The sequence below is a fragment of the Cynocephalus volans genome, chromosome 4 (genome assembly GCF_027409185.1).
Source record: "Cynocephalus volans isolate mCynVol1 chromosome 4, mCynVol1.pri, whole genome shotgun sequence".
NCBI lineage: Eukaryota > Metazoa > Chordata > Mammalia > Dermoptera > Cynocephalidae > Cynocephalus > Cynocephalus volans.
The window spans coordinates 105,983,706-106,009,188 of NC_084463.1; the positions used below are offsets into that span (position 1 = coordinate 105,983,706).

General features: G+C 33.7%; 1 protein-coding gene and 1 pseudogene across 1 annotated transcript; both read right to left on the bottom strand.

The window, feature by feature from the left end:
- Window positions 1-1,966: 1,966 nt before the first annotated feature.
- Window positions 1,967-2,901, bottom strand: LOC134375726 (olfactory receptor 52N5-like; annotated as a pseudogene).
- Window positions 2,902-12,918: 10,017 nt separating this feature from the next.
- LOC134376366 (olfactory receptor 52N1) lies at window positions 12,919-13,884 on the bottom strand. Its single transcript, XM_063094947.1, has one exon. It carries the CDS (start codon window positions 13,882-13,884, stop codon window positions 12,919-12,921), a length of 966 nt encoding a protein of 321 aa, XP_062951017.1.
- Window positions 13,885-25,483: the final 11,599 nt, after the last annotated feature.

Consider the following 25,483-nt stretch of genomic DNA (forward strand, 5'->3'; position numbering starts at 1 on the left):
CTGGGATGTTTTAGGACTTGTGCAAAACTCTGTTATTTTGATCTTCTATGCTATAATCTAATTCTGTGCATACTTGTTTACTTGAGTGACTAAATTTTCATTCACTCTTTTATTCATCTGCTGCTAAGAAGACGTTCCAGTAAACACAGCTGCTCCCTTTACTTTCTAGTTTGAGTTGACTACTTTACTCTTCCACACCTTCCGTAAGACTATTAGTGTAGCACTCAATTCAACATGTGTTTATCGATATTTCAAATCCCAACTGGACTATGAGCTTTTTTCTGACAAGGGGAATGTCTACAGTGTTCCAATTGTTAGTACCTAACATAGGACTTAAACGAATGTATACTCATTCATTTAGCCATTTAATAAATATTTGTTGTATTTATTTTTTTATTTATTTATTTTTAACTCAGAAGCTATTTTATTTTTGCGTTCAAGATTTTAAATTGTCCACGGTATATTTGTTTAAAGAAATAGCAATCTTTATTCCTAAATCATTCAAAAACATTAAAATAAAGGCAACAAACCATTGTTTGATAAAAATTTAAATGAGATTAGTTTCCACTTTCAAGATTTACAATCACTACAAAATAATCAAGAAAAAAACAAATCTCTCTAAATCATGCATCTTTGAGTTTTTTAAAAATTAACTTATTTTTTTATTTTTTTTGCATCAGAAGTGTTTTTTTAATTTTAAAGTTTTATTATTAGTATATTCATTCTTACAAATCATGATATTTCTTTATGCCCTTTACCTGACCTATCACATCTCTCCCCCACATCTCTAGAATCCTTAGGTTTGTTCTCTCGTTCTGAAATAAATTAACTTTATTTTTTTATTTATTTTTATTTTTTATTTTCTTTGTATCTCATGAATATTCTTAATAAATAAAATAGTTAATAAAAATATTTGCTGTGTTTATACTTTTTGATTTCCTTTATGTTAGAGCTTGAAATTAAAAGATAAAGATATATCCAGTGCTTTCAAAGACAGCATATTTTGGTGCTAAATAAACAAATAAACTTATTATAAATGTATTGTGATAATAGCATGTATGTGACCACCAGGAAGAGGGAATATGTCTATTTTAGGCTTTAGTTGCACTAATAACAATACCCACTAATATGGAAAATAAAACAATGAACAAATAAAGCTTAAATGAGTGAATGAATCAGTCAATCATTTTATCGATTAGTTAGAATTCAACTGGTAAGCCACACCACATATCAAATAGTTCTGGCATTGTGACTCATGGAGTATATAAGTCTTCAGGTAAATAAGTCTTGTGTGTCTATTCTAAGAGCTGGGGTGACATTAGACAGTTCCTAAATTGAATATACAAAAAAAAACCCATGTTTCATAAAATTGATTTATCAAATGAATTTTAGCCTCAAAAACTGCTCAAGCTGGAAAATGTTCTGAAAAAACATTTTATTCTTAAATATAAAGAGGATTATCAACATAGACGAGAAACTTAAGGACTCTCCCAAAAGGGTAAGAAAATATCTTAAATTGACACATTACAGGAAAGTTGTTGTTAGCACATAACAATGACTTATTTAAAAGTATACTGACGATAACCACCATTCCATATTCTACTTCTATGACAGAAACTATCCTTTCCACAATGTGTTTGTGTATATACAGAGACATATTCATATATATTTATATATCACAAAACATCATGTTGTACATGATCAGTACATTCAATTTTACCTATCAATTACAAACATTTAAATTAATTTACATTTTAAAATAAACTCATGATAGGGAAAAAAATAAGGGAAGATGTAAATTCAGAATTAGCTATAAATTTCCCCAATGTAGTAATGGAAAACATACTCTAGGGGAGATTTAAAAAAATGTATACCACACATGAGTGAACTCAAGATTCCACACATGACCTTCTTTACTATGTTTCACTGGTCTCTCTCTCTTCTATCTAATTTCAATTGTCTTGTATCAGCTTGCAACTTTCTCACCCTGGAAAAACTTTGTAACACTGTCTCGGATCTGTTTGTCTTTACCCCATAAACAACGGGGTTTAGAGTTGGAGGAAGAAGAAGGTACAGGTTAGCCACAATAATGTGAAGAGAAGGGGGAATGGTGTGTCCCCCGAAATGGTGGGTAAATAAACTGAAGAGTGCTGGGACATAGGTGATGATGATGGCAGATATATGAGCAGTGCAGGTGCTGAACGCCTTCTGCCGAGCATCTGCTGAGGAGAGGCTGACCACTGCCCGAAGGATCATAGTGTAAGACATGGATATACAACAAATGTCAAACACTCCAATCAGGAGGGCAGCCATCAGACCACAGACGACATTGACCTTGGTGCTGGCACAGGATAACTTTACCACAGACATGTGGTCACAATACATATGGGCGATGATATTGCTTCTGTAGGAGGGCAAACGCTTGACCAAGAATGGGAAAGGAATCAACAGCAGCACACCCCTCAGGAAGGTAGCAACCCCAGCTTTGGCAATGAGGGGGTTAGTGAGTATGGTAGCATACCGCAAGGGGTAGCAAATGGCCACATAACGGTCCAGAGCCATGAGCATGAGCACCCCAGACTCCACACCTGTGAACCCATGGACAAAGAACATCTGGACTAAACAAGCATTGAGGATAATTTCTTTGAGATTGATCCAGAAGATGCAGAGTACATTGGGTAGGGTGGTGGTGCAGGTAAGGAGGTCAATGAGGGAGACCATGGCCAGAAAGAAATACATTGGATGATGTAAGGACTCTTCATAGTAAATGAGGTACACAAGGGAGATGATATACATTGTGCAGAGTGGGAGGGAGAGTCATACATGTAATCTTTCCAGACCAGGAATTCCATTAAGAATAAAAGATTGGGGGTCCACATAGGAATTGCTGTAAATCGGCATAACTAATTTAATAGATGAACTTTCGTTTTCCAGAAGTCTCTATTCTGAGGAGAGGAAATTAAGAAACAGAAATTTGATTCAGATTTTCCTTACAAATACAAACTTAAATTTGCAAGAAAATTGCATTTATAATAGTACCAACAATTTTGAATACTAACGACTAAGAATATACAGTTTATTGAATAATAGTATATTTCAGGTAATATTTCAAAAGTTCTTTAAGCACTCTAAATAATTTAAAAGCCATAACTACAGAGCTATAATTTTTTTTTTTTTTACTTGCTAGAAGTAGAAACTGGGACACAGAAAGGTTGAATAATGTGGGATACAACACAACTGGATTCAGGAACATAAATTGTATTCACATTTGATTTCAACACTCATACAGTCTATCAGCGTGTATCCTGTCTTGAAGGAGCACATATATTACAACAGCAAGCTGTAATTTTGTGTGAAGAATGGCCTGAAATTTGTTCACTAAATTAATTTTGTGTGGCAATATGTAATAAAACTGTGGCTATTTCTACCAAGTAGCACTTTATTCATATTTCCACTCTACCAATCGTGTGACTTGGTGAGGTTTACTTTGCTCTTGAAGTTTCTGTTGCTCATCTATAATGTGAAGATAATGATACCCACCACAAAGAGTTCTGAAAAATAATCAGAAGTTTATTTTACTCCTAGGTTAGTACTCTGGTGAACTGGACATACTAATCATTAGAGATGCAGGTATAAATGTTATATAGATATAAATTATAGGAATAATGACTCTGGAGTTCAATCTGATTTGATTGTCCATAGAAGGAGAAGGATCAATATCCCTGACTCAAATACCCTGTAATTTACCCATGTAATTGATTTCATTCATTTCCTTTCCAAATTGTCTGTTTTTATGTAATTCTTGAGAAGCATATTACCTGGGAAATATTTTAACTGTATGACCTCAAGTATAAGCAACATTAAGATAACTTTTAGATAATTAATTTCATAAATAAGCTATGTCAGAAATGCTGAAACCTTCTAAACACATGCTGGATATTTCCATTATAAATGTCCATGGAATTTAAAATTTGTCATGCTCAAGACTACACTCACCACTTCAACCCATGCCAAAGACAGGCATTACCTCTGAGTTCTCTCTCTGGGACAATAATGTCATTTCCACCATGTTATCTAAACTAGCATCTTTTTTTATCTTTTCTGGTATTTCTCCACCTCATCTTGGATATAAATTCTTTATAGAATTAGAATTCTTTATATTCTAATGTGTCCCAATCTTCACAGGGCATCTCAACATCCAATTTCTGTAGTGTCCTCAGAAAATAAAACTTTTATTTTTAATCCAGAAATATTTATAATAACAAGTTCTTCCTTTCTGTCTTTACTCTCACTGTCCACTTTAAAGACCACCTAGCCACATCCATGTATTTCTTTGCTTTCCCTTTTGCATTTTTCAAATCAAATTTGTCCTTTAGAATAATTTTGAAGATGTTTGTTTTCTCTGGAGGAAAATGAGGTTTCATGTTTCTAATCATGTTTCTAATGCAGGCTCTCTAAGGCTCCTTCTTCTTACAATTGCTCACTTGTGCATCATTCCAGTCATCTGCCAGATAAACAGCGAGAGGATTGTATAGACGATTTATATTTGTTCTTTCAAAGGGGAAATAATTTGATTACAAGTACCATTTAGACATACCCTGATGCTCCCCCACTTCCTTATTTTTGCCTACGGTTCTGGAAGAGTAAAAAGGAGACAGAATATAGGCAAGCATTGGAACTATAATATTGACAACAAAGCAGCATATCACCGCAACACATACCAACTAATGTCAATCACAATATCTCGTCACTCCTTGACAGTAGGTTCCGTTACCTGATCTAGGTGTCTATGTTCCCATGATCTTGTGGGAAGTGCAGTGATTGATACTGTCACTGCTGCTGCTTCTGCTGTTTCCTCATCATCCCACGCTGGGCAGCCACCTGACACAAATTGCATGCAGCACCCATGGTTGCTTCTGGCTGTTTGAAATGGAAAACAGGCTCCTTTGGATTATCACTTGATCCCAGCCTCCAGAAAAATATATGGACAAATCAGGTACTTAGAAGCTAAGAAAACCAAGGAGACTTAAGTTTTTACTTAATTTTCACTTCCATGCTATGCTTCTTTAATGGTGGCCGAAAATGGTGTTTGTTTGTTTGCTTGTTTGTCTGTTTGTTTGTTTGTTTGAAGGAATTTAGAAAGTGGGACAAAGAATAAATTTCTGTCAGGCAACTGAACAACAGCCTCTCCAATACTCAGAATAAGAATATCAGCAAAATGCTATATGCAGATAATAGAGCTTTACAGTCTCTGATACTATTTTTCTTTGCTGTTTTTGTTCTGAAATTTTTCTTCTGAAATGTAAAATCCAGCCTTTTAATGACACAGTGAAATTTTCAATTCCAAATGCCTCAAGTGTATAGTCACTAAATTAAGTTAAACCAATTCTATCTGTTAAATTTTTTATAAGTCCATTACCCTCCATCATGTGTGTGCTGGACAATGTATATTTGGCACTTAGCAGAAGGACTTTCTGTGTCTCTATTCTGATAAATTTAGGCCTACCTTGCACACAAATAGCTTATTTTCATACTAACTAAAATATTTATTCACAAGCCCAGGTAAAAAATAGCATTAGTACTATTTGATTTTTTCTATCTATAAAATACATTTACTTATTTGCTATTTAAATTAATATATGAATTTAATCATATCCTTATGATGAGTCTATCAGTTCATTTTTATCATAGGCTTTTTATATCGCCAAGATACAGTGTACAATAGCTTTTCCAAAGATACAGAAGTTTGTGCTGTCTGCACTAAATACTGGAGAAGCACATTCTCACCTCTCTTAAGCCAAACCAGATTTATTATTTGAAATTCATTTTTATTTCTCTTTACAACCCTCATATTTTATCTACTTTTTAATGACGATGATAACCTAGGAACCTGTGCTAGAACGATTTATATTTATCCTATCCCATTAGTGACCTATGAGCTGCTTTAGTGTGTGGGACAAATCTACCCCCTATTTTACCCCATGAATAAGGACAGTACATGGATTAAAAAAGACTACTCAGTAAATTTAAATTTTAATGAATGACTGCAAGTTGCATGACTGAATTTAAGAAAGGGAAGCAGGTGGGGAGGGGTAGGCTCGTGACTCGGAGGCAAAAGTATGTACCTATTTCTTTTCCAGATTTAAGGTATCTTAACGTTGTGTTTTCTAATTCTCTGTCTTTGGCATTGCAGCAGATATTTCAAAAAATGAATAAATGTAAGGAGAAAGGGTTTCCTATACTCTAAAGGAGATTTTGAGAGCATATAACCTGTGATTTGCCCACCGAGAACTCACATTCCTTACCAATGCTGTCCCTACTTTGAATGTGGAATGACCATTTTCTGTTTCCAGTCTGAGGGATTAGCAATATCCTCTGTAGGTCAGTGCCTTTGCTCCTTATGATGGCACAGACTGACTAGAGCAAGACTTGGCTTTGTCATACAATAAGCCTAGGATTGAAATGTCTGGGAGGCACAAATCCTCCTTTATCTACATTATAGCTCCAGATGAGAAGGAATGTGAAAGGTGTTCATCCCAGGGAGAGGGCCAGGAATGTATGTGATGACAGCACCCTGGCTTCACTTTATAGTCTTTGGATTGGAAGTACTTAGTCTAGCTGAGTTCCCTCAGGAAACAGGTATACTCTCCTATACCCTCAGGGGTCCCAAGTCTCAATGTAAAATAGGGTGTAAGAGCCCCCAGAGACCACCCAGCCCTAAGGAAAAGCGTGATATGAACCTTCATACATTTGGTGAAAAAAAAAAAAAACCAACTTCCCCAACCACAAATCATAACTGGCCTCCAAAGGAGGAACTCCTTTGGGAAGAAAGCAATTCACATGCCACAGATATCGCACCATGAGGACTGGAAGTTGGAGATTCTTGTCTAAAGCAATTAAAAGTAAGCCAAAGATATCTATGTGAATGTGATATTATATGTGTTTAGCTACTTATTATTGCTAATTCAAAAATAGTAAATGCTCAGAAGATGAAAAAGAGAAAGAAGTAATGATAAAGATATTTCTAAATAACACATACTCTGATACTCAAATGTCTGCTATTATGATTTTGTGTGTCTTTATTTCCATGTCTGTGTAATTGTTTTCAGAAATTTATGATCATAATTCACTGGGTATTTCATCACTGGCACCTCTACCAAAAATCTCCTAAAGCTGATAAACAAATTCACTAAACTTGCAGGATACAAGATCAACACATGAAAATCAGTAGTGTTCTTATACATCAACAACAAACAAGCAGGAAAGAGAAATCAAGAAAGCATGCCCATTTACAATAGCTACCAAAAGAATAAAATACCTGGGACTAAATTTAACTAAAGAGGTGAAAGATCTCTACAATGAGAACTACAAAATTCTGCTGAAAGAAATCAAAGAGGACACCAAAAGAAGGAAAGACATTCCTTGTTCAAGATTGGAAGAATTAACGTGGTGAAAATGCCCATACTACCAAAGTAATCTAGAGATTCAATGCAATACCCATCAAAATATCAATGACATTCTTCACCAAAATAGAAAAAAAAAATCCTAAATTCTCATGGAACAACAAATGACCCCGAATAGCCAAAGAAATCCTAAGCAAAAAAAAAAAAAACACCTATACTACCTGACTTCAAATTATATTACAAAGCTATAGTAAACAAAACAGCATGGTACTAGCACAACAACAGGCATATGAACTAATGCAACAGAATACAGAACCCAGAAATCAACCCAGGTACTTACACCTGACTGATCTTTGATGAAGGCACCAAGAAGTTACATAAAGAAAAGGATAGTTTCTTTAGTAAACGGTGCTGGAAAAATTGGATATCCTTATGCAGAAGAATGAAACTAGATCCATACCTATGACCATAGGCCAAATCAACTCGAAATGGATTAAAGACTTAAAATATAAGACCTGAAAGTTTTAAAAAAAAAAAAAAAAACTTAGGGGAAAAACTTCAGTATGTAAGACTGGGCAAAGACTTTACAACTAAGACCCCAAAAGCACAAGCAACAAAAGAAAAATAAACAAATGTGATTGTATCAAACTAAAAAGCTCTTTCAGAGCAAAGGAAACAATCAACAGAGTGAAAAGACAATCTACTGAATGGAAGAAAATATTAGCAAACAATACATCCAACAAGAGATTAATATCCAGAATATACAAGGAACTCAAATCAACTTCACAGTAATAAATAAATAAATTAATTAATTAGCTAGTTAGTTAGTTAGTTAGTTAGTTAATTAATTATTAATACAACTAAAAAATGAGTAAAGGAACTGAATAGACATTTTTCAAAGGAAGACATACAAATTGTTAAGAGGTACATGAAAAAATGCTCAACATCACTAATCATCAGGAAATGCAAATCAAAACCGCACTAAAATATCATTTCATCCCAGCTAGACTGACTATTAACTAAAACACTGAGAATAAGTGGTGGTGCAGATGTGGAAAAAAGAAACTCTTCTACACTATTGGTGGGACTGTAAATTAGTGCAGCCATTATGGAAAATAGTATGGGGTTTTCTCAAACAATTACAGATAGAAATACCGTACAATGCAGCAATTCCTCTTTGGTGTATATAACCAAAGGAATGGAAATCATCATATTGAAAGGATACCTGCACTCACATATTCATCTCAGCTCTATTTACAATAGCGAAGATATGGAACCAACCTAAATGTCCATCAACAGATGACTGGGTAAGGAAAATGTGGTATATATACACAATGGAATGCTACTCAGCCATAAAAAAAAAAAAAAAAATGAAATTCTGGTATTTGCAATAATATGAATGAGCTTGGAGAAAATTATGTTAAGTTAAATAAGCCAGGCAAAGAAAGAGAAATATTGTGTGTCCTCACTCATAAGTGTATGCTAAGAAACAAAGAAAGAAAGACTGTAATAAAACATTGAACTTTCAGAAGGACAGAACAGACCTATAGCTCCTAGTGGTGGGAAATGGGGAGGGTGAGAAGGGATTGGGAGTAACTGGGTAAGGGACACAAAAAGTAATTATGATTTGTAATGATGAAGATGCTAATAATATTGGTTCAATCATCAAAGACTGTACACTAATACTGACAGTCAACTCTGTGCCCCATAAGTATGTATAAATAAATATAATAAAAGTTAAAAATTAAAAATAAAAACTGACTCAAGAAAAAAATTAGTGAATAAACCTATCATAAGTAAAGACATTGCAAATATATATATATAATAAACTTTTCTCTCATTAATAACTTCGTTACATGTTTCCCAAAGTCAGTATAATAGTCTACTTAATGACTATAAACTTTTCTTTAAATATTTCTCTAACTTAGAACTTAATTTTCAATATGTTATATTATAGCTTTATAATAAGTATCAACTCACCCATGGCTAATTTTATTGGAAAATTCAGAAAACGAATAGATATTAAGTAAAATAATCCTAATTTTAAAGCATTTATAATGCAAAAATATACCCCAGAAAGGTTTTTCCAAAACTGTACACTCCATGCCCTTGAAAATGATGGTGAATATATATGTCTCCTTGTTCAGTGAGTTTCTCTATGAGTAACTGGTCTTCTTCAACCCCAGTTGCCAGGTAATGGGAAGCCTACATATTATACATATATAATACATCCATATTATATATGTATAATACATACATATTATATATGTATATATAATACATACATATTATATGTGTATATATATATAATACATACATATCATATATGTATATATATATATAATACATATCATATATGTATATATAACAATATATAATAGAATATTAAGTCCATTATTTTTAATTTTTATTATTTATTATTAGCATATTCATTCTTGCAAATCATATTTCAGATCAGCCTAGAAGACATTATACAAAGTAAAATAATCCAGACACAAAAAGACAATTACTTCATGATCTCACTTATATGTGGAATCTACAAAAGTTGAGTTCATAGAAACAGAGAATAGAAGGGCATCAGGGATGTAATGTAAATGGAGAGATGTTAGATTAGATACAAACTTGCATTTATAAAATGAATACATTTTGGAGACCTAATGTACAGCATAATGACTTTGGTTTATAGTAACACATTGTATATTGAAATTTGCTAAGAGAGTAGATCATACATAGAGTCCAGATTTGAGTCTTCTGTAAACAATTTATCTAGGTATTATGGAATTTCTTGGCATTTCTTCTTGTTTCTTAAAATACAAATTTAAAATTTGGATATGGAAGATATTATTTGATAATGGTTTGGTTAAATTCTGCCCTTCCTTTTAACAGTATTTTCTTTTAATGACAAACCTATAAGGCAAACATTTGCCCTCCTGGGTAGAGGATCTATATCTCTTTACTTTTTTTTTTTTTTTCATGTTTTATATTGCCTTGCCTTTTTTGCCACCATTCATTTTTATTTGTTATAAAAGTTATTTTATAACTTTCTGCTTGATTCTTTTCAACAGAAACACTTTCATCTTTTGATCAGTGCAATATATTCTCAAATATTTCTGGAAAGTGTTGATGCTGGAAATATACTTCAAGAACAGTAAGCATGATGGAATTAAACCAATAAAGAAGGGAATATGATCCTGATGTGGCAGTAAAATGATCAACAGTCATATTTAATTTTCATATTAATATTCATTAATTATAGTAATTAAAATATTATTTGTTAGTTTTCAATTATTATAATCAAGTTATAGACAAATCTGGGAAGATTTCCAGAATCATATCAAGTGGTAATGATCTTAAAAACAGAAAATAATATATGTGACTGACTAACACTGAGGTTGGAAACAGTGGGGAAAGAAGGAACTATACCCATATATACTTTATATATGTACTTAATATATGAAATATATGTGCCATTATACATACATCTAAATATTATAATATTTTGAGGAAGAGGGCAAGTGACACATGCAGTAATTGAGATAAATCCTTACTGTGTATAACATAGGGGTAGGTAATCTAATTAAAGTTCAAACATAGCTTGGAGTAAATGAAATAACCACCAAAAGGAGTACAACAAAAACCCACATGCAGACAATATTTTTTAAAAAGGTCATTTCTGGAACTGAACTACATGAAGGTGAATTTTGAGATGGAGGTTTTGATTTATTTTTTGCAATGATCTTGGCTGCAGAGTTTGGTTTTAATTTGTAAAAACATGTGCATATTATATACACTAACTTTAACTTACTTTTGAAAGAAAAGAAAATATACACACCAGGTAAGCCATTGATACATGGCACAGGAGGCAAGAAAAAAATGTTTCTCATGACAGAAAGGACACTGTGCATGCTCAAGACATTAGCAGCAACATGGATGAGCTGTAGAGAAATAAGTCAGTCACAGAAAGACAAAAACTACATGTTCTCTCTCATATGTGGGAGCTATTAATAAATGAATGAATGAATAAATGAATAAATAAATAAATAAAAATACTAATAATAAGTTGAACTTTTAGGAGAGAGAACTGCGGTTACTAGAGGTTGGAAAGGGTGGAAGGAAGAAGATAGTGAAAAGCTGGTTAACGAACTCAAAATTACAGCTACTTAAGAAAAATGAGTTCTGCTGGTGTACAATTGAGTTAGGGATCTATAATTAACAATAATTTATTGCATGTTATCAAATGACTAGAAGAGTGGAGATCAAATGTTTACATCATGAAGAAAGGTTTAAGTTTTGAAATGATGAATATGATAATTACCCTGATTTTATCATGATACATGTGTACTTGTAGTGAAATATAACTCTGGGGCCGACCCCGTGGCTCACTCAGGAGAGTGCGGAGCTGGGAGCTCCGAGGCTGTGGGTTCGGATCCTATATAGGGATGGCTGGCGCGCTCACTGGCTGAGCGCAGTGCAGGCGACACCAAGCCAAGGGTTACAATCCCCTTACCGGTCACAAAAAATAAATAAATAAATAAATACAAATTTAAAAAAAAAAAAAAATATATATATATATATATATAACTCTGTACCCATAAATATGCATAATCAATATGTTTCAATAAAAAGACATTATTTTAGATAAATATTTTATTAAAATACTATTATACACGCCATAAAGACCATATACCACAAGTGGCAGCTTCATGAAAGAGTGCCGAGTTGGTACCACCCATGCCTAGAATTAATGTCAGTTCCTCAGAAGCACTGCATTACCTGGCCTCTCATTCTAAAAGGTAAAGATTATCCTAATTTCTATTACAGTAAATTAGTTTTCTCTGCCTCTGAGTATTATATTAATGAAAATATCCAATAAATATTCTTCATATATTTCACTCAATGTTAGATCTGAAAAGATCACAACTATTCATGTATGCAGTCTAATGTTGATGGACGTTTATTTCCTTCTTCTAGGTATAAGTATGCTGAAATTTACATCATTTACAATTTTCTATATGAATTTCTATTGGATATGCAGTTGGCAAACTTGGGATAGAAAGCAGGAGATAAGAACTTGGGAAACAATAATAAACTCTAAATGATTTTGGCCCAAGAATGTTCACATAAGTAAATTAGTGCAGACATTAATAAGCATGGCTCACGTTTTGCCAAGGATTTAAATTTTTAAAAAAGTTTATTTAACTCCAATCCTAGTGATTCAACCACTGTGCTGCAAAGTTGTGTAGACTGTCATTCAGGAACATATACCTGACTATGAAGATTAAATGCAGTGAACTTTGAAGTCCTCTATGAATAAAGAGGTTTGAGGTATATGGAGTTTGATAAATCAGGGTCTATACCTACATGACCATCATAATACCCTTTCAAAAGAGGTAGAAAATCTTGGTCACACAAAAATATATCCCGTAGCCAGTTATCTAATTTTATTCAAGCATCTCCTGTTGACTTTGTGATCCCAACCTGGCCAGGAGAACTCTCACTGCTCAGAAGACTCTATTTAAATGTTACAAAAAGAATTGCCCTTTGCCTTAAGCAAGAACCTAACAACACTTTCTCGTATCTGCTTGGTTTTCACCCCATACACAATAGGATTCATTGTGGGAGGCATGAGTAAATAGAGATTAGCCATAATAATGTGTATATGGGAAGGAATGGTGTGTCCCCCAAAACGGTGTGTGAAAAAGGTAAAGAAGGCTGGGACATAGGTGATGACGATGGCACAGATATGTGCAGTGCAGGTGCTGAAGGCCTTCTGTCGAGCATCTGCTGAGGAGAGGCTGACCACTGTTTGAAGGATCATAGTGTAGGAGACTGTGATGCACAAAATATCAAAGCCCCCTATCAGGAGGGCAACCATCAAACCATAGATAGCATTGACTTTAACATTACCACAGGATATTTTGGCCACGGACATGTGGTCACAGTAGGTGTGTGGGATGACATTGCCCCTGCAGTATGGCAGGCGCTTGGTGAGGAAAGTGAAAGGGATAACAAGCATCACACCTCGAAGGAAAGTGAGGAGCCCGGCCTTGGCAATGACTGAATTAGTGAGGACAGTGACATAGCGCAGTGGGTAGCAGATGGCCACATAGCGGTCCAGGGCCATGAGCATGAGCACCCCAGACTCCATCCCTGTGAAGGTGTGCACAAAGAACATCTGGGCTAGGCAGGCTTTGAAATCGATCTCCTTGAGGTTGAACCACAATATGCAGAGGGTGTTGGGCAGGGTGCTGGTGCACATGAGTACATCCGTGAAGGAAAGAAGGCCTAGGAAGACGTACATAGGTCTGTGTAAGGCCTCTTCAGAGTAGATGAGGTAGATAAGGCCAAAGTTCCCTGTAATAGCAATGCTGTACATGGTACACAGCGGGAAGGAGATCCACAGATGAACTTCTTCCAGACCAGGGATGCCATTTAGGATGAATGAAGCTGGACTTAGGCTGGTGCCATTTAGAAATGACATAATGACTGTTAGAAGTTCATGGTATGGCAGTTACAGAATTGGCTCTGTAAGACAAAAAAGAAAAATAAACAAAGTTTACTTCCTCATAATGGCTAAATTTTCTTTCTTGTAGATCAATGACCATATCTGTTCTCTTATGTTTAACATGTGATATAAACTCTATTTGAGTCCATGCCTTAAGCAATAGATGTTAAGATGAGCTGATTGAGTCTAGTCAATGTGTCTGGTTCAGAATGTGTCTAGGGTCCTTTTTTATCATGAACTCCATTCTCCGGCTGAAGTTGGCCACTACTGAACAATTGGAGGATCAAGAATTGTATAAATATTTGTGGTATGGTGCTCATTATCTTAGAGAATCTCATTCTATTCTGAAATGTTAACAAACTTTAATAGTTTATGTGGGTGTACCTTTTAAAGTTAATCAGCCTTCAGGAAGTCTGGGCCCAGTCCTACTTCCTGAAGTGTTTTTCTTACATTTTCTTTAAGAAGTTTTATTGTTTCAAGGTATATACTTAATTCTTTAATTCATTTTTAGTTGATCTTAGTACATGGTGAGAGGTATGGGTCTAGTTTCACTCTCCTGCATATGGATATCCAGTTATCCCAGCACCATTTGCTGAAGAGGCAGTCTCTTCCCCAGTGTATAGGATTGGTGCCTTTGTCAAAGATCAGATGGCTGTAGGTGTATGGCTTGATTTCTGGATTGTCTATTCTACTCCATTGATCAGTGTGTCTGTTTTATGCCTGTAACATGCTTTTGAGTAATTATAGCTTTGTAGTATAGTTTAAAGTCAGGTAGTGTTATGCCCCCAGCTTTATTTTTTAGGCTCAGAATTGCTTTGGCTATGTGTGGTCTCTTGATATTCAATGTAAATGTCTGAATAGTTTTTTTTTTCCATTTCTGAGAAAAATGTCATTGGAATTTTGATGGGGATTGCACTGAGTTTGTATATCAATTTGGGTAGTGTGGATATTTTCACAAAAGAATGGGAAACCAAAGGAAAAACAAACAAGTGGGATTGTATCAAACTAAAAAGCTTGAGCACAGCAAAAGAAACAATTAACAGAGTTAAAAAACCACCAACAGGGTGGGAAAAAATATTTGCAAAATATACATCTAACAAAGGATTAATATCCAGAATATATAAGGAACTGAAACAACTTTACAACAAAAAAACAAGTAACCCAATAAGTAAATAGGCAAAAGAGCTAAATAGGCATTTTTCAAAGGAAGACATACGAATGGCCAACAGACATATGAAAAAATGCTCAACATCACTCAGCATTCGGGAAATGCAAATCAAAACCACACTAAGATACCATCTCACCCCAGTTAGGATAGCTAATATCCAAAAGACTGTGAAAGATAAATGCTGGCAAGGTTGTAGAGAAAAAAGAATTCTCATACATTGTTGGTGGGAATGAAAAATGGTGCAGCCTCTATGGAAAATGATATGGAGGCTCCTCAAACAATTGCAGACAGATCTACCATATGACCCAGCTATCCCACTGCTGGGAATATACCCAGAGGAATGGAAGTCATCAAATCAAATGTATACCTGTTCCCCAATGTTCATTGCAGCACTCTTTACAATAGCCAAGAGTTGGAACCAGCCCAAATGTCCATCATCAGATGAGTGGATACAGAAAATGTGGTATATCTGCACAATGGAATACTACTCTGCTATAAAAAAGAATGAAGTGCTGCCATTTGCAACAAAATGAATAGACCTAGAGAGAATTATATTAAGTGAAACGAGTCAGGCACAGAAAAAGAAATATCACATGTTTTCACTTATTGTGGGAGCTAAAAATAAATAAATAAATACACAAATAAACTGGGGGTGGGGGGCAGAAGACACAATTACAATTCCCTGAAGTTGATATAACAAGGTAACAGATATGAAGTTTTTGGGAGGGAGGGGGGGGAGAAGGAGGGAAGGAGGTTTCATTAATGGGCCACAAGAATCAACCACATTGCATATTGACAAAATAAAATTAAATTAAAAAACCACAAAGTTAATCAGTCTTAATTAATGGACATACTGAAAATGATTTCAATCTAGTTTTAGCCCTAACTCCCTACTTTTGGTTTGCAGGAAGTTTAAAAGCAGAAAAATATAAAACATCACCTTGTGGCAATAGTTCTCACTAAGCAAAATCCAAGAATAATCTTATAGCTAAATCATCATCATCATTATCATCATCATCATAATCATCATCATAATCCCCTCTCTAATATCATCAAAAGGCCACCTATTTGATTAGTACCAGAATAAGTACATGATGAAGAATCAATGGAAATACAATAACTTATGAGAAACCAATATTTTTCTAATATTACAGTCTATTGGGCTCCAGAGTCCTGTTCAATGAGAATAAATATGCTTACCATGTTAAAGTAAATCAATTGACATTTCCTTTAGAACATAGTGCTTTATTTTTCACCCATATCACAACTTTAGGGAATCATAGAATCAAATATTTCTCAGGCTAAACTAAATTTTTCTAGTGTAAAGGAGATGTTCAATACATTTTCTGAATTTCATAGAACAGGATGTGGTAGAATAAGGATTGACAAAATCCTTACTTAAGAGTAGTGAGGGGAAGAAAGTTGGTGTGAGAGGATGTTGTGAGTAAATAAGAATGAAGAAGTTGTGAACATAGGACGATGCAAGCAGGATGCACAAATCTGAAGAAGTGGACTATGTTCAGCTGGAATGTGTTGATTAGAGAAGAAAAGGAACAGGTACTGTGACAAGGGGAGTAGTCCTACATAGGGAGATATTGAAAGGAATATAAATAGTCTCTTTGAAAAATATCAGTGTCCAAATTTATAGTACCCTCAGGGCATATGGATGTCACCCACCTATCACTTTAGGGGTGTCTGTATTGGAAATCAAATGATATATAAAGTTGGCTCTCCTTTCTTCATGTGTGTCTTTTATGAAATTTTATATCTTTATTTTGTAAAAGATGAGAGGTGAATAGATGAACTCTAGGGTCCTTTTCAACAGATAAATAATTCAAATATCATAACAATAATGTGAAATGAAGGAAACTCCCTGAAAAGAAGAGTAGATGAGAAACATAGAACATTATGGAATAAGGCTGTCAACATTCATTTATTTTCTCCAACCACAAGATAAATTATTTTTTATCGGAAATGTTTTAACTTTCACAGTAAATGGGACCAAATTTCTCCCTTTAGTATACTCCCCACAAGGGTTACATTTCTGCAGTTTGAATGTGAATGTTTTATCCAAAGTAAAAATGGAGCATAGAAGCCAGTATGTAAAATTAGCCTTATAGTAAAGTACATTATACCTTCTCAAATGTTAGGAGAATAACATTTTCTGACAACTTTTATTAATCCTCCCTCTTCAGCTGTTATAATCTGTTCCCATTCCTTTAATAAAAATAATGCAACCCCAATTCAGAAATCTGCTCACCCTGAAAGCTACTGCAGTTCCTGAAGAAACTGAAGACATATCCATGGATTAAGTCATACTCGTGTCTGTGTGATGCACTTGGCGCTGCAGGGGAAATATAAGAACTTGAGAGACAAATGGAAGAGGAAACATCTCTGGGTGTGTGTGTGTGTGTGTGTGTGTGTGTGTGTGTGTGTGTGTGTGTGTGTGTGTGTGTGTGTGTGTGTGTGTGTGCAACATGAAAAAAAAAAGACTGAAGGATCAGACATATCTGGGTCCTAAGGACACTGGCTGAGCCATTGGGAGTTGTCTTAGGAACTATTTTGTCCCTCATTACAATCTAGGACTCCTGAGGGCACAGTCTTTCACACGTACAACGAAAACTATGTAGATCTGAAACTATTTGGAATTTCAGAATTAAATCCTTTTGGGAGACAGAAGTATACTTTAACTTTTTCAAAACTCACACAATGTCATGCACAAAATTGGTACTTAAAAAAATATTTTTGAAGAAAAATTAAATAATGATGGTATGGAAACAATTCACTTGTGCATGTGATATTGTATGTAATGTTCTTAATAAATTTACTTATTAATAATGATGATTTTTAGTTGGGATTATCTGCACATATACATATATATACCATCACATTGTCTCTGAAAGATGAACATTTTGTTTCTTCCTTTCCTATTTTTATGCATTCCCTCTTGCCTCATTGCACTGGCTAGGATCTCCCTCTTGTGCAATGTTTACCAGGAGTAGTGATTATGGATATCTTTGTTTCATTACTGATAAGTGTGTATAGTGAAGCCTACTGAGAGTGAAGAAACCTGTTTCCAACTGATCATATTAAGTCATGGACTTATACTACAGTGCAGAAGCACAGATATGCAATAATAGAAATATTATAAAATGAAAACAAATCCCCTATTCAGAATGAATCATACTTGGCTAAATGCTTATAGCAACATGAAGTAACTTGTAATAGTGTATATGTGTCCAGTGATTAATAAAACTCAAATAAACCCCTACACATACCTTAAAATGACTGTTCAGGATGTTCAGCAAAGTGTAATTTATTGCTGGGAATTAACAGCAAATATTTAACCATTTTGCATGATGTTTACTATAGATTTATATATATATGTATGTGTGTGTGTATATATATATACACACATATACATATACATATATATATATATACACTCTTAATCAGCTTAAAGATATTCCCCTCTATTCCAACATCACTTGGCTATTTTTTCTTACAAATGGATTTTGAATGTTATGATATTACGTACTCACATCTGTCGGGATGATCATATGACTGTTCTCCATTTTATTGCTAATATTGATTTACGTTGATTGTTTTTTTTTTAAATCAACTTTATTGAAGTATTATTCACATACACAAAAAGGCACATGTTGTAAAAATGCAGTTTAAGAAGTTTTGACAGACATACACAATTACTATTCAACACTCCCCAAAAATTATTTTCTTGTGTCCATCTCAGTCAATCACAACCACATTTCAATTCCCAAATAACTCCTGATCTACCCTGAAAAACTGCAAGTTATAGTTGTCTTTCCTATAAATTAGTATACATAGGGAAATATCATATATTCTTTCATGTCTGGTTTCTTTCACCCAGCGTAATATTTTTGAGACATGTCCATGTTATTATATTAGTGATTTATTCTTTTTCAATTGCTTTTAGTGTTCCATTGTACAGATATACCACAATTTGTTTATTCATTCGTCTGTATTGATGAATATTTATTTGTTTCCTGTCTGGAGCTATTATGAATAAACTTTCTATAAACATTCATGAGCAAATCTTTGTATGTATATGTATTTTCAGCGTTATTAGTTAAATATCTAGAAGTGGAATTGCTGAGTCACATAGTAGGTACATGTTTAAGTTTTCAAGAAACTGGTGAAGAGCTTTGCAAATGATTGTACTGTTTTGCATTCTCACCAACTGTGCATGAAAGTTCTAGTTGCTCCACATCCTTACCAATATTTCATATAGTCAATCTTTTAAATTTTAAATGTATTAGTGTGTATGTTGTGGTACCTCATTATAATTTTTCTTTGCATTTCCCAGATGACTGATCACATTAAGCACCCTTTTGTGTCCTTGTTTATTTCCCATATGTCTTCCTTGGTGAAGTGTGTGTTCAAATATTTTGCCATTTCTTTTTTTTTTTTTCTTTTTTTTTTTTTTAGCACTTGAATAATTTTATTTAAAAAATTTAAAACAAAAGGAGTTTTTGCAAGTGAGATTTATTTAAAAGACGGGAAGTATAACACTTCTGAGTGGCTTTTTGGATGTAAAGTTGCTAATTTATTTATATTTTTTTTCTTTGGGACACAGTTGATTGTGCATATCTGTGGGGTACAGCACAGAATATCAATACCAGTGTGCAATATGTGATGTTCAAATCAAGATAGATAGTATATTCCTCATTATACAAAGTAATCAATTTTTGTGGCTCTTTACCAATTACTGTGTTTCCCCTTATCCTCTCCCCCTTTCCCATCCAAGGCAATCTAAGTTCTTTTCTCTTCTCTTAAAAAGTTTGAAGTATTATTGTGATTGTTGTATCTTTTTTTCTTTGGTTTGTTTGTTTGTTTATTAGCTCCCATGTATAAGTGAGGACATGCAGTACTTCTCATTCTGTGCCTGGCTCATTTAACTTAATATAATTTTCTCTAAGTTCATCTATGTTGCTGCAAATGGCAGTATTTCATTCTTTTTTATAGCAGAGTAGCATTTTATTGTATAAATATGCCACATTTTCCTTATCCACTCATATGAAGATGGACATTTAGATTGGTTCCTACTCTTGGCTTTAAATGGAGCTGCAATAAACATGGAAGTGCAGGTGTCACTTAGACAGCATGATTTTCATTCCTTTAGGTATATACCCAGCAGTGGAATTGCTGGGTCATATGGCAGTTTTATCTGTAGCTGTTTGAGGAAACAACATACTGTTTTCCATAGAGGCTTCACTATTTTACAATCCCATCAACAGTGTAGGAGGACTCCCCTTTTTCTGCATCCTTGTCAGCATTTGTTATTCTTTGTCTTTTTGATATTAGCCAGTCTAACTGGAGTGAGACAATATCTCAAACTGGTTTTGATTTGCATTTCCCAGATGCTTAGAAATGTTGAGCATTTTTTCATATGTATGTTGGCCATTCCTATATCTCCCTTTGAGAAATGCCTATTTAGCTCCTTTTCCCATTTCTTAATCAGGTTACTTGATTTTTACTGTTAAGTTGTTAGATTTCCCTGGATATTTTGGATATCAATTTTTGGTCAGATGCACATTTTTCAAATAGTTTCTCTAACTGCATTGGTTGTATTTCTCAGTGTTAATTGTTTCTTTTGCTGTGTAGAAGCTTTTTGGTTTGATATAACCCCTTTTTTTTTTTCTTTTGTTGCCTGTAATTTGGGGGTCAGATTCACAGTCTTTACAGAGTCCTATTTCTTGAAGTGCTTCTCCTATGTTTCTTTTATAAGTTTTATAGTTTTAGAACATATATGGAATTATTTAATCAATTTTCGGTTGATTTTGGTATACTGTGAGAGGTACAGGACTAGTTCTATTCTACATATGGATGTCCAATTTTCCCAGCACCATTTATCAAAGAGACAGTCTTTTCCCCAGTGTATGTTCTTAGTGCCTTTGTTGAAGATCTGTTGGCTGTCACTATATGGGCTGATTTCTGGGTTCTCTATTCTGTTCCCATGATCCACATGTCTGTTTTATGCAAGTACCATGCTGTTTGGGTTACAATAGTTTTGTAGTATAATTTGAAGTCAGGTACTGTTACACCTCCAGCTTTATTTTTTTTTTTTTTTTTGCTCATGAAAGCTTTGGTTATTCAGGGTCCTTTTTTGTCCCATATGAATATTAGGATTTTTTTTTTCCATTTCTGTGAAGAATGTCATTGGTATTTTGATGGGGATTGAATTGAATCTGTAGATCACTTTGGGTAGTATGGACATTTTCACAATGTTAATTTTTCCAATCCAAGAGCATGGAATATCTTTCCATCTTCTTGTGTCCTCTTTAATTTATTTCAATAATGATTTGTAGTTCTCATCATAGAGTTATTTCACATTCTTGGTTAACTTTATCCTAGGTATTTGGGGGGGTGATTTTTTCTTGATTTCTTTTTCTGCTATTTCATTGTTGGAGTAGATAAATGCTACTGATTTTTGCATGTTGATTTTGTGTTCTGAAACTTCGTTGAAATCATTTATCAACTCTGTGAGTTATTTATTTATTTTTGTAGAGTATTTAGGCTTTTTTATATATAGGATCATGTCATCTGCAAACAGGGACAATTTGACTTTATCTTTTCCAATCTGGATGCCCTTTATTTCTTTCTTTGGGGCAAATATTACCCTGATACCAAAACAAGACAAAGATACAACAAAAAAGAAAACTATAGGCCAATATCTCTGATGAATATAGACAGAAAAATCCTCATTAAAATATTAGCAAATAGAATACAGCAATACATCCAAAAAATTACATACCACGGCCAAATGGGATTCCTCCCAGGGATGCAAGGATGGTTCAACATATGCAAGTCAATAAATGTGATACACCACATGAACAAAATCAAAGACAAAAAACATATGATTATCTCAACAAATGCTGAAAAAGCATTTGAATAATTTGTACATCCCTTCATGATAAATACTCTCAGCAAATTAGGTACAGAAGGAAAGTTCCTCAACATAAGTAAATCCATATACGACAAACCCACTGCCAATATCATCCTGAATGGGGAAAAGTCAAAAGCTTATCTCTGAAGAATGGGAAGAAGACAAGATGCCCACTCTCACCACTACTATTTAACCTAGTACTGGAAGTACTATCCAGTGCAGTCTAATTATTAAGACAAGTTTTAGGGCATGTAATAGTGTGGATTTGCTTCTGTTCTGGTAGCCAGTTAGAAGTACCACCTCTTATTTTAGTTTAGTTTAGTTTATTATTGAAATGTATCAGTTATAAATATTTGTGGGGTACAGAGTTAGATTTCAATACATGTATACAATTTATGATGATCAAATCAGGGTAATTAGAATATTTATCATTGCAAAATTTAATCATTTCTCCATGATGTGGTCATTTAATTTCCTCTCTTCCAGCCTTTTGATAACATGCATCTGACAAGGGATTAATATCTAGAATAAAATAATAGTACAGTAAAAATTCAATAGTAAAAAAAAATAATAACAGTCCAACCAAAATGAGCAAAGGAGCTGAATAGATATTTCTCAAAAGAAGGCATACAAATGGCCAACAGGTATATGACAAAATGCTCTATATCACTAATCTTCGGGAAAATGCAAATGAAAACCACATTGAGGTATAATCTCACTCCATTTAGACTGGCTATTATCAAAAAGACAGAGAATAACAAATGCTGATGAGGATGCAGAGAAAGGGGAATCCTCCTACACTGTTAGTGGGACTGTAAATTAGTACAGCCACTATGTAAAACAGTAAGAAATTTTTTCAAAGAACTGCAGATAGAACTACTCTATGATCCAACAATTTCACTACTGGGATTTTGCCATTTCTAATTGGGTTGATTTTATTGTTATTATTATTGAATAGATTCTTTGTATATTCTGGACAAAATCATTAGTAAGGTATATTTATTGCAATTTTTTTCTCTCAGTATCTAATTTGTCTTTTAATGTTATATATCATTAAGAGTCTTTTAAAGAGTGGGAGTTTTTAATTTTAATGAAATACATCTGAAAAAATTATTTTTAAATATCAACGAATTTTTATGTCATGGTTTTTACTTTTTGTTGTCCAGCTAAGAAATATTGGCCTATACCAAAGTCATAAATGTATCTTCCTAATTTTAATCTGGAGTAATTTTAGCATCTAATTCACTTATATGATGTATGTAAAGGTAATTTTTGTACATGGAGTGAGGTCAGGGCAGTGGTTCATTTGTCCCTAGGGACACACAATTATTCCAGCACTTCTTGTTAAAAGACTATTCTTTCATTTCATACTTGGACTGCTTTGTGAAAGTGAATCTATCATATATGTGTGGGTCTATTTCTGGACTCTCTTTTCTGTTTAATTTTTACTTATATTTATATCCCTATACTATTACCATATTTTTAATTACTGTAACATTATGAGTCTTTAAATTAGTTGTTGTAATCCCTCTGTATTTGCAGCTCCTTTTTAAAGATTGCATTGATTATTCTTTGTTCACATTTCCAAAGATATATTAGAATTAACTTTTTGTTTTCTACAAACAGCTTTCATGGATTTTTAATATGATCTAGATTAATATGATTTTTAATCTAGAGATTGAGAAAAACATACGTTTTAACAGTATCAAGTCTTCTAATTCTCGAACATATTGAACATGTTGAATTTATTTATTTAGGTCTTCTTTGACCTCTTAGTAATGTTCTGCAGTTTTTATTATAAAGATCTTGCAAATATTTTGTTAGAAATATACCTAAGTGTTTTATCATTTTTGAAACTATGGTAAATCATTTGCTGATTTTTAGAATCTTAATTTTGTACTGTTTACTGCAAGTATATATAAATATACTTATATTCATCTTATTATTCACCTTCCTTATTTGGTGTTTTAGAAAAGAATGCGTGTTGTGTTGTTTTTAGGGTAGAGCAAGAACTAGCAGGAATGGACCATTACCTCTGGACCTGAATTTCAACACGTGTAACATGATGACCTGCAGAGAGTGATGCCTGTTTTTTCACTTCTGCCTTCCAAGTCAATCTCATACGAATTCTTCTTTTGGCCAATTCTAACTCACCAACATACTGGAAGAAAGTTCTTGGAAATGTATTTCCACCTTATCAATATTAACACTGTACAAATAACCACTGGGTTATTTTCTCTCCCAACAAAACAAACAGAGTTCAAAAGTTATTTCTTCACATAAAAATACTAAAGTTTTAATCACTCCTTACTCAGAAATAGGGTTGTGTTGATATTAAATCATAAGATCTCCTTTCTTCTGGTCATTTGAAAACACAGTAAATTAATGTTAATTATAGGTGCCTAGCTCAACTGTACATTAATAGAGCCTGTTTTTCCTAACTAACTGCTTGTGTCCATTAACCCATTTTGTGAACTTACCATCCTGCTCTGCTTTCCCGTCTCTAGTAACCACAGTTCTGCTCTTTCCTTCTGAAAGTTTAACATAATATTGTGATTCTTTAATGTGTTCCTGTAATCTGATTGCTAGTATTTTGTTGAGGATTTTTGCATCTATGTTCATCAAGGATATTAGCCTGAGGTTTTCTTTTTTGTTGTGTCTTTATCTGTTTTTGGAGTCAGGGTTATGTTGGCCTCATAGAATGAGTTTGGGAAAATGGATTCTGCTTCGATTTTTTGGAAAAGTTTGAAAAGATGTGGTATTAATTCTTCTTTAAAGGTTTGCTAAAGTCAGCCATAAAGCCATTTGGTCCTGGGCTTTTCTTTGTCAGAAGATTTCTGATTATTGTCTCAATCTCATTGCTTGTTACTGGTCTGTACAGGTTCTCTGTTTCTTCTCTATTCAGTCTTCCTGGTTTGTATGTGTCTGAAAATTTATTTATTTCCTCCAAGTTTTCATATTAGTTGGTGTGCAACAGTTTATAATAATCTCTGATGATTCTTTGTATTTCTGTGGTATTGGTTGTAATGCCTCCCTTTCCATTTCTGATTTTTGTTACTTGGGTCTTTTTTTGTAAACCCAGTTTACAAACCCAGTTGATGATTTCTCTATTTTATTTATCTTCTCAAAAAAACAACTTTTTATTTCACTAATCTTTTTTATTGTTTTCTGGGTCTCTATTTCATTTAGTTCTGCTCTGATCTTGATTATTTCTTTCTGTCTCCTACTCAAAAATACTATGCACCATGGTCAAGAGGGATTCATCTCAGGGATGCAAGGCTGGTTAAGCATGCATAAGTCAATAAATGAGATACACCACATTAACAAAACCAAGGACAAAAGCCACATGATTATCTCAACTGATGCAGAAAAGGCATTTGACAAAATACAACACCCTTCATGATTAAGACTTTCAGGAAATTAGATAAAGAAAGAAATTATTGCAAAACAATACAAGCCATTATGATAAACCAATCGCCAAT

Excerpts from the sequence above, each read along its gene's own strand:
- LOC134376366 (XM_063094947.1), bottom strand. The coding sequence starts at position 13,884 with ATGTCATTTCTAAATGGCACCAGCCTAAGTCCAGCTTCATTCATCCTA.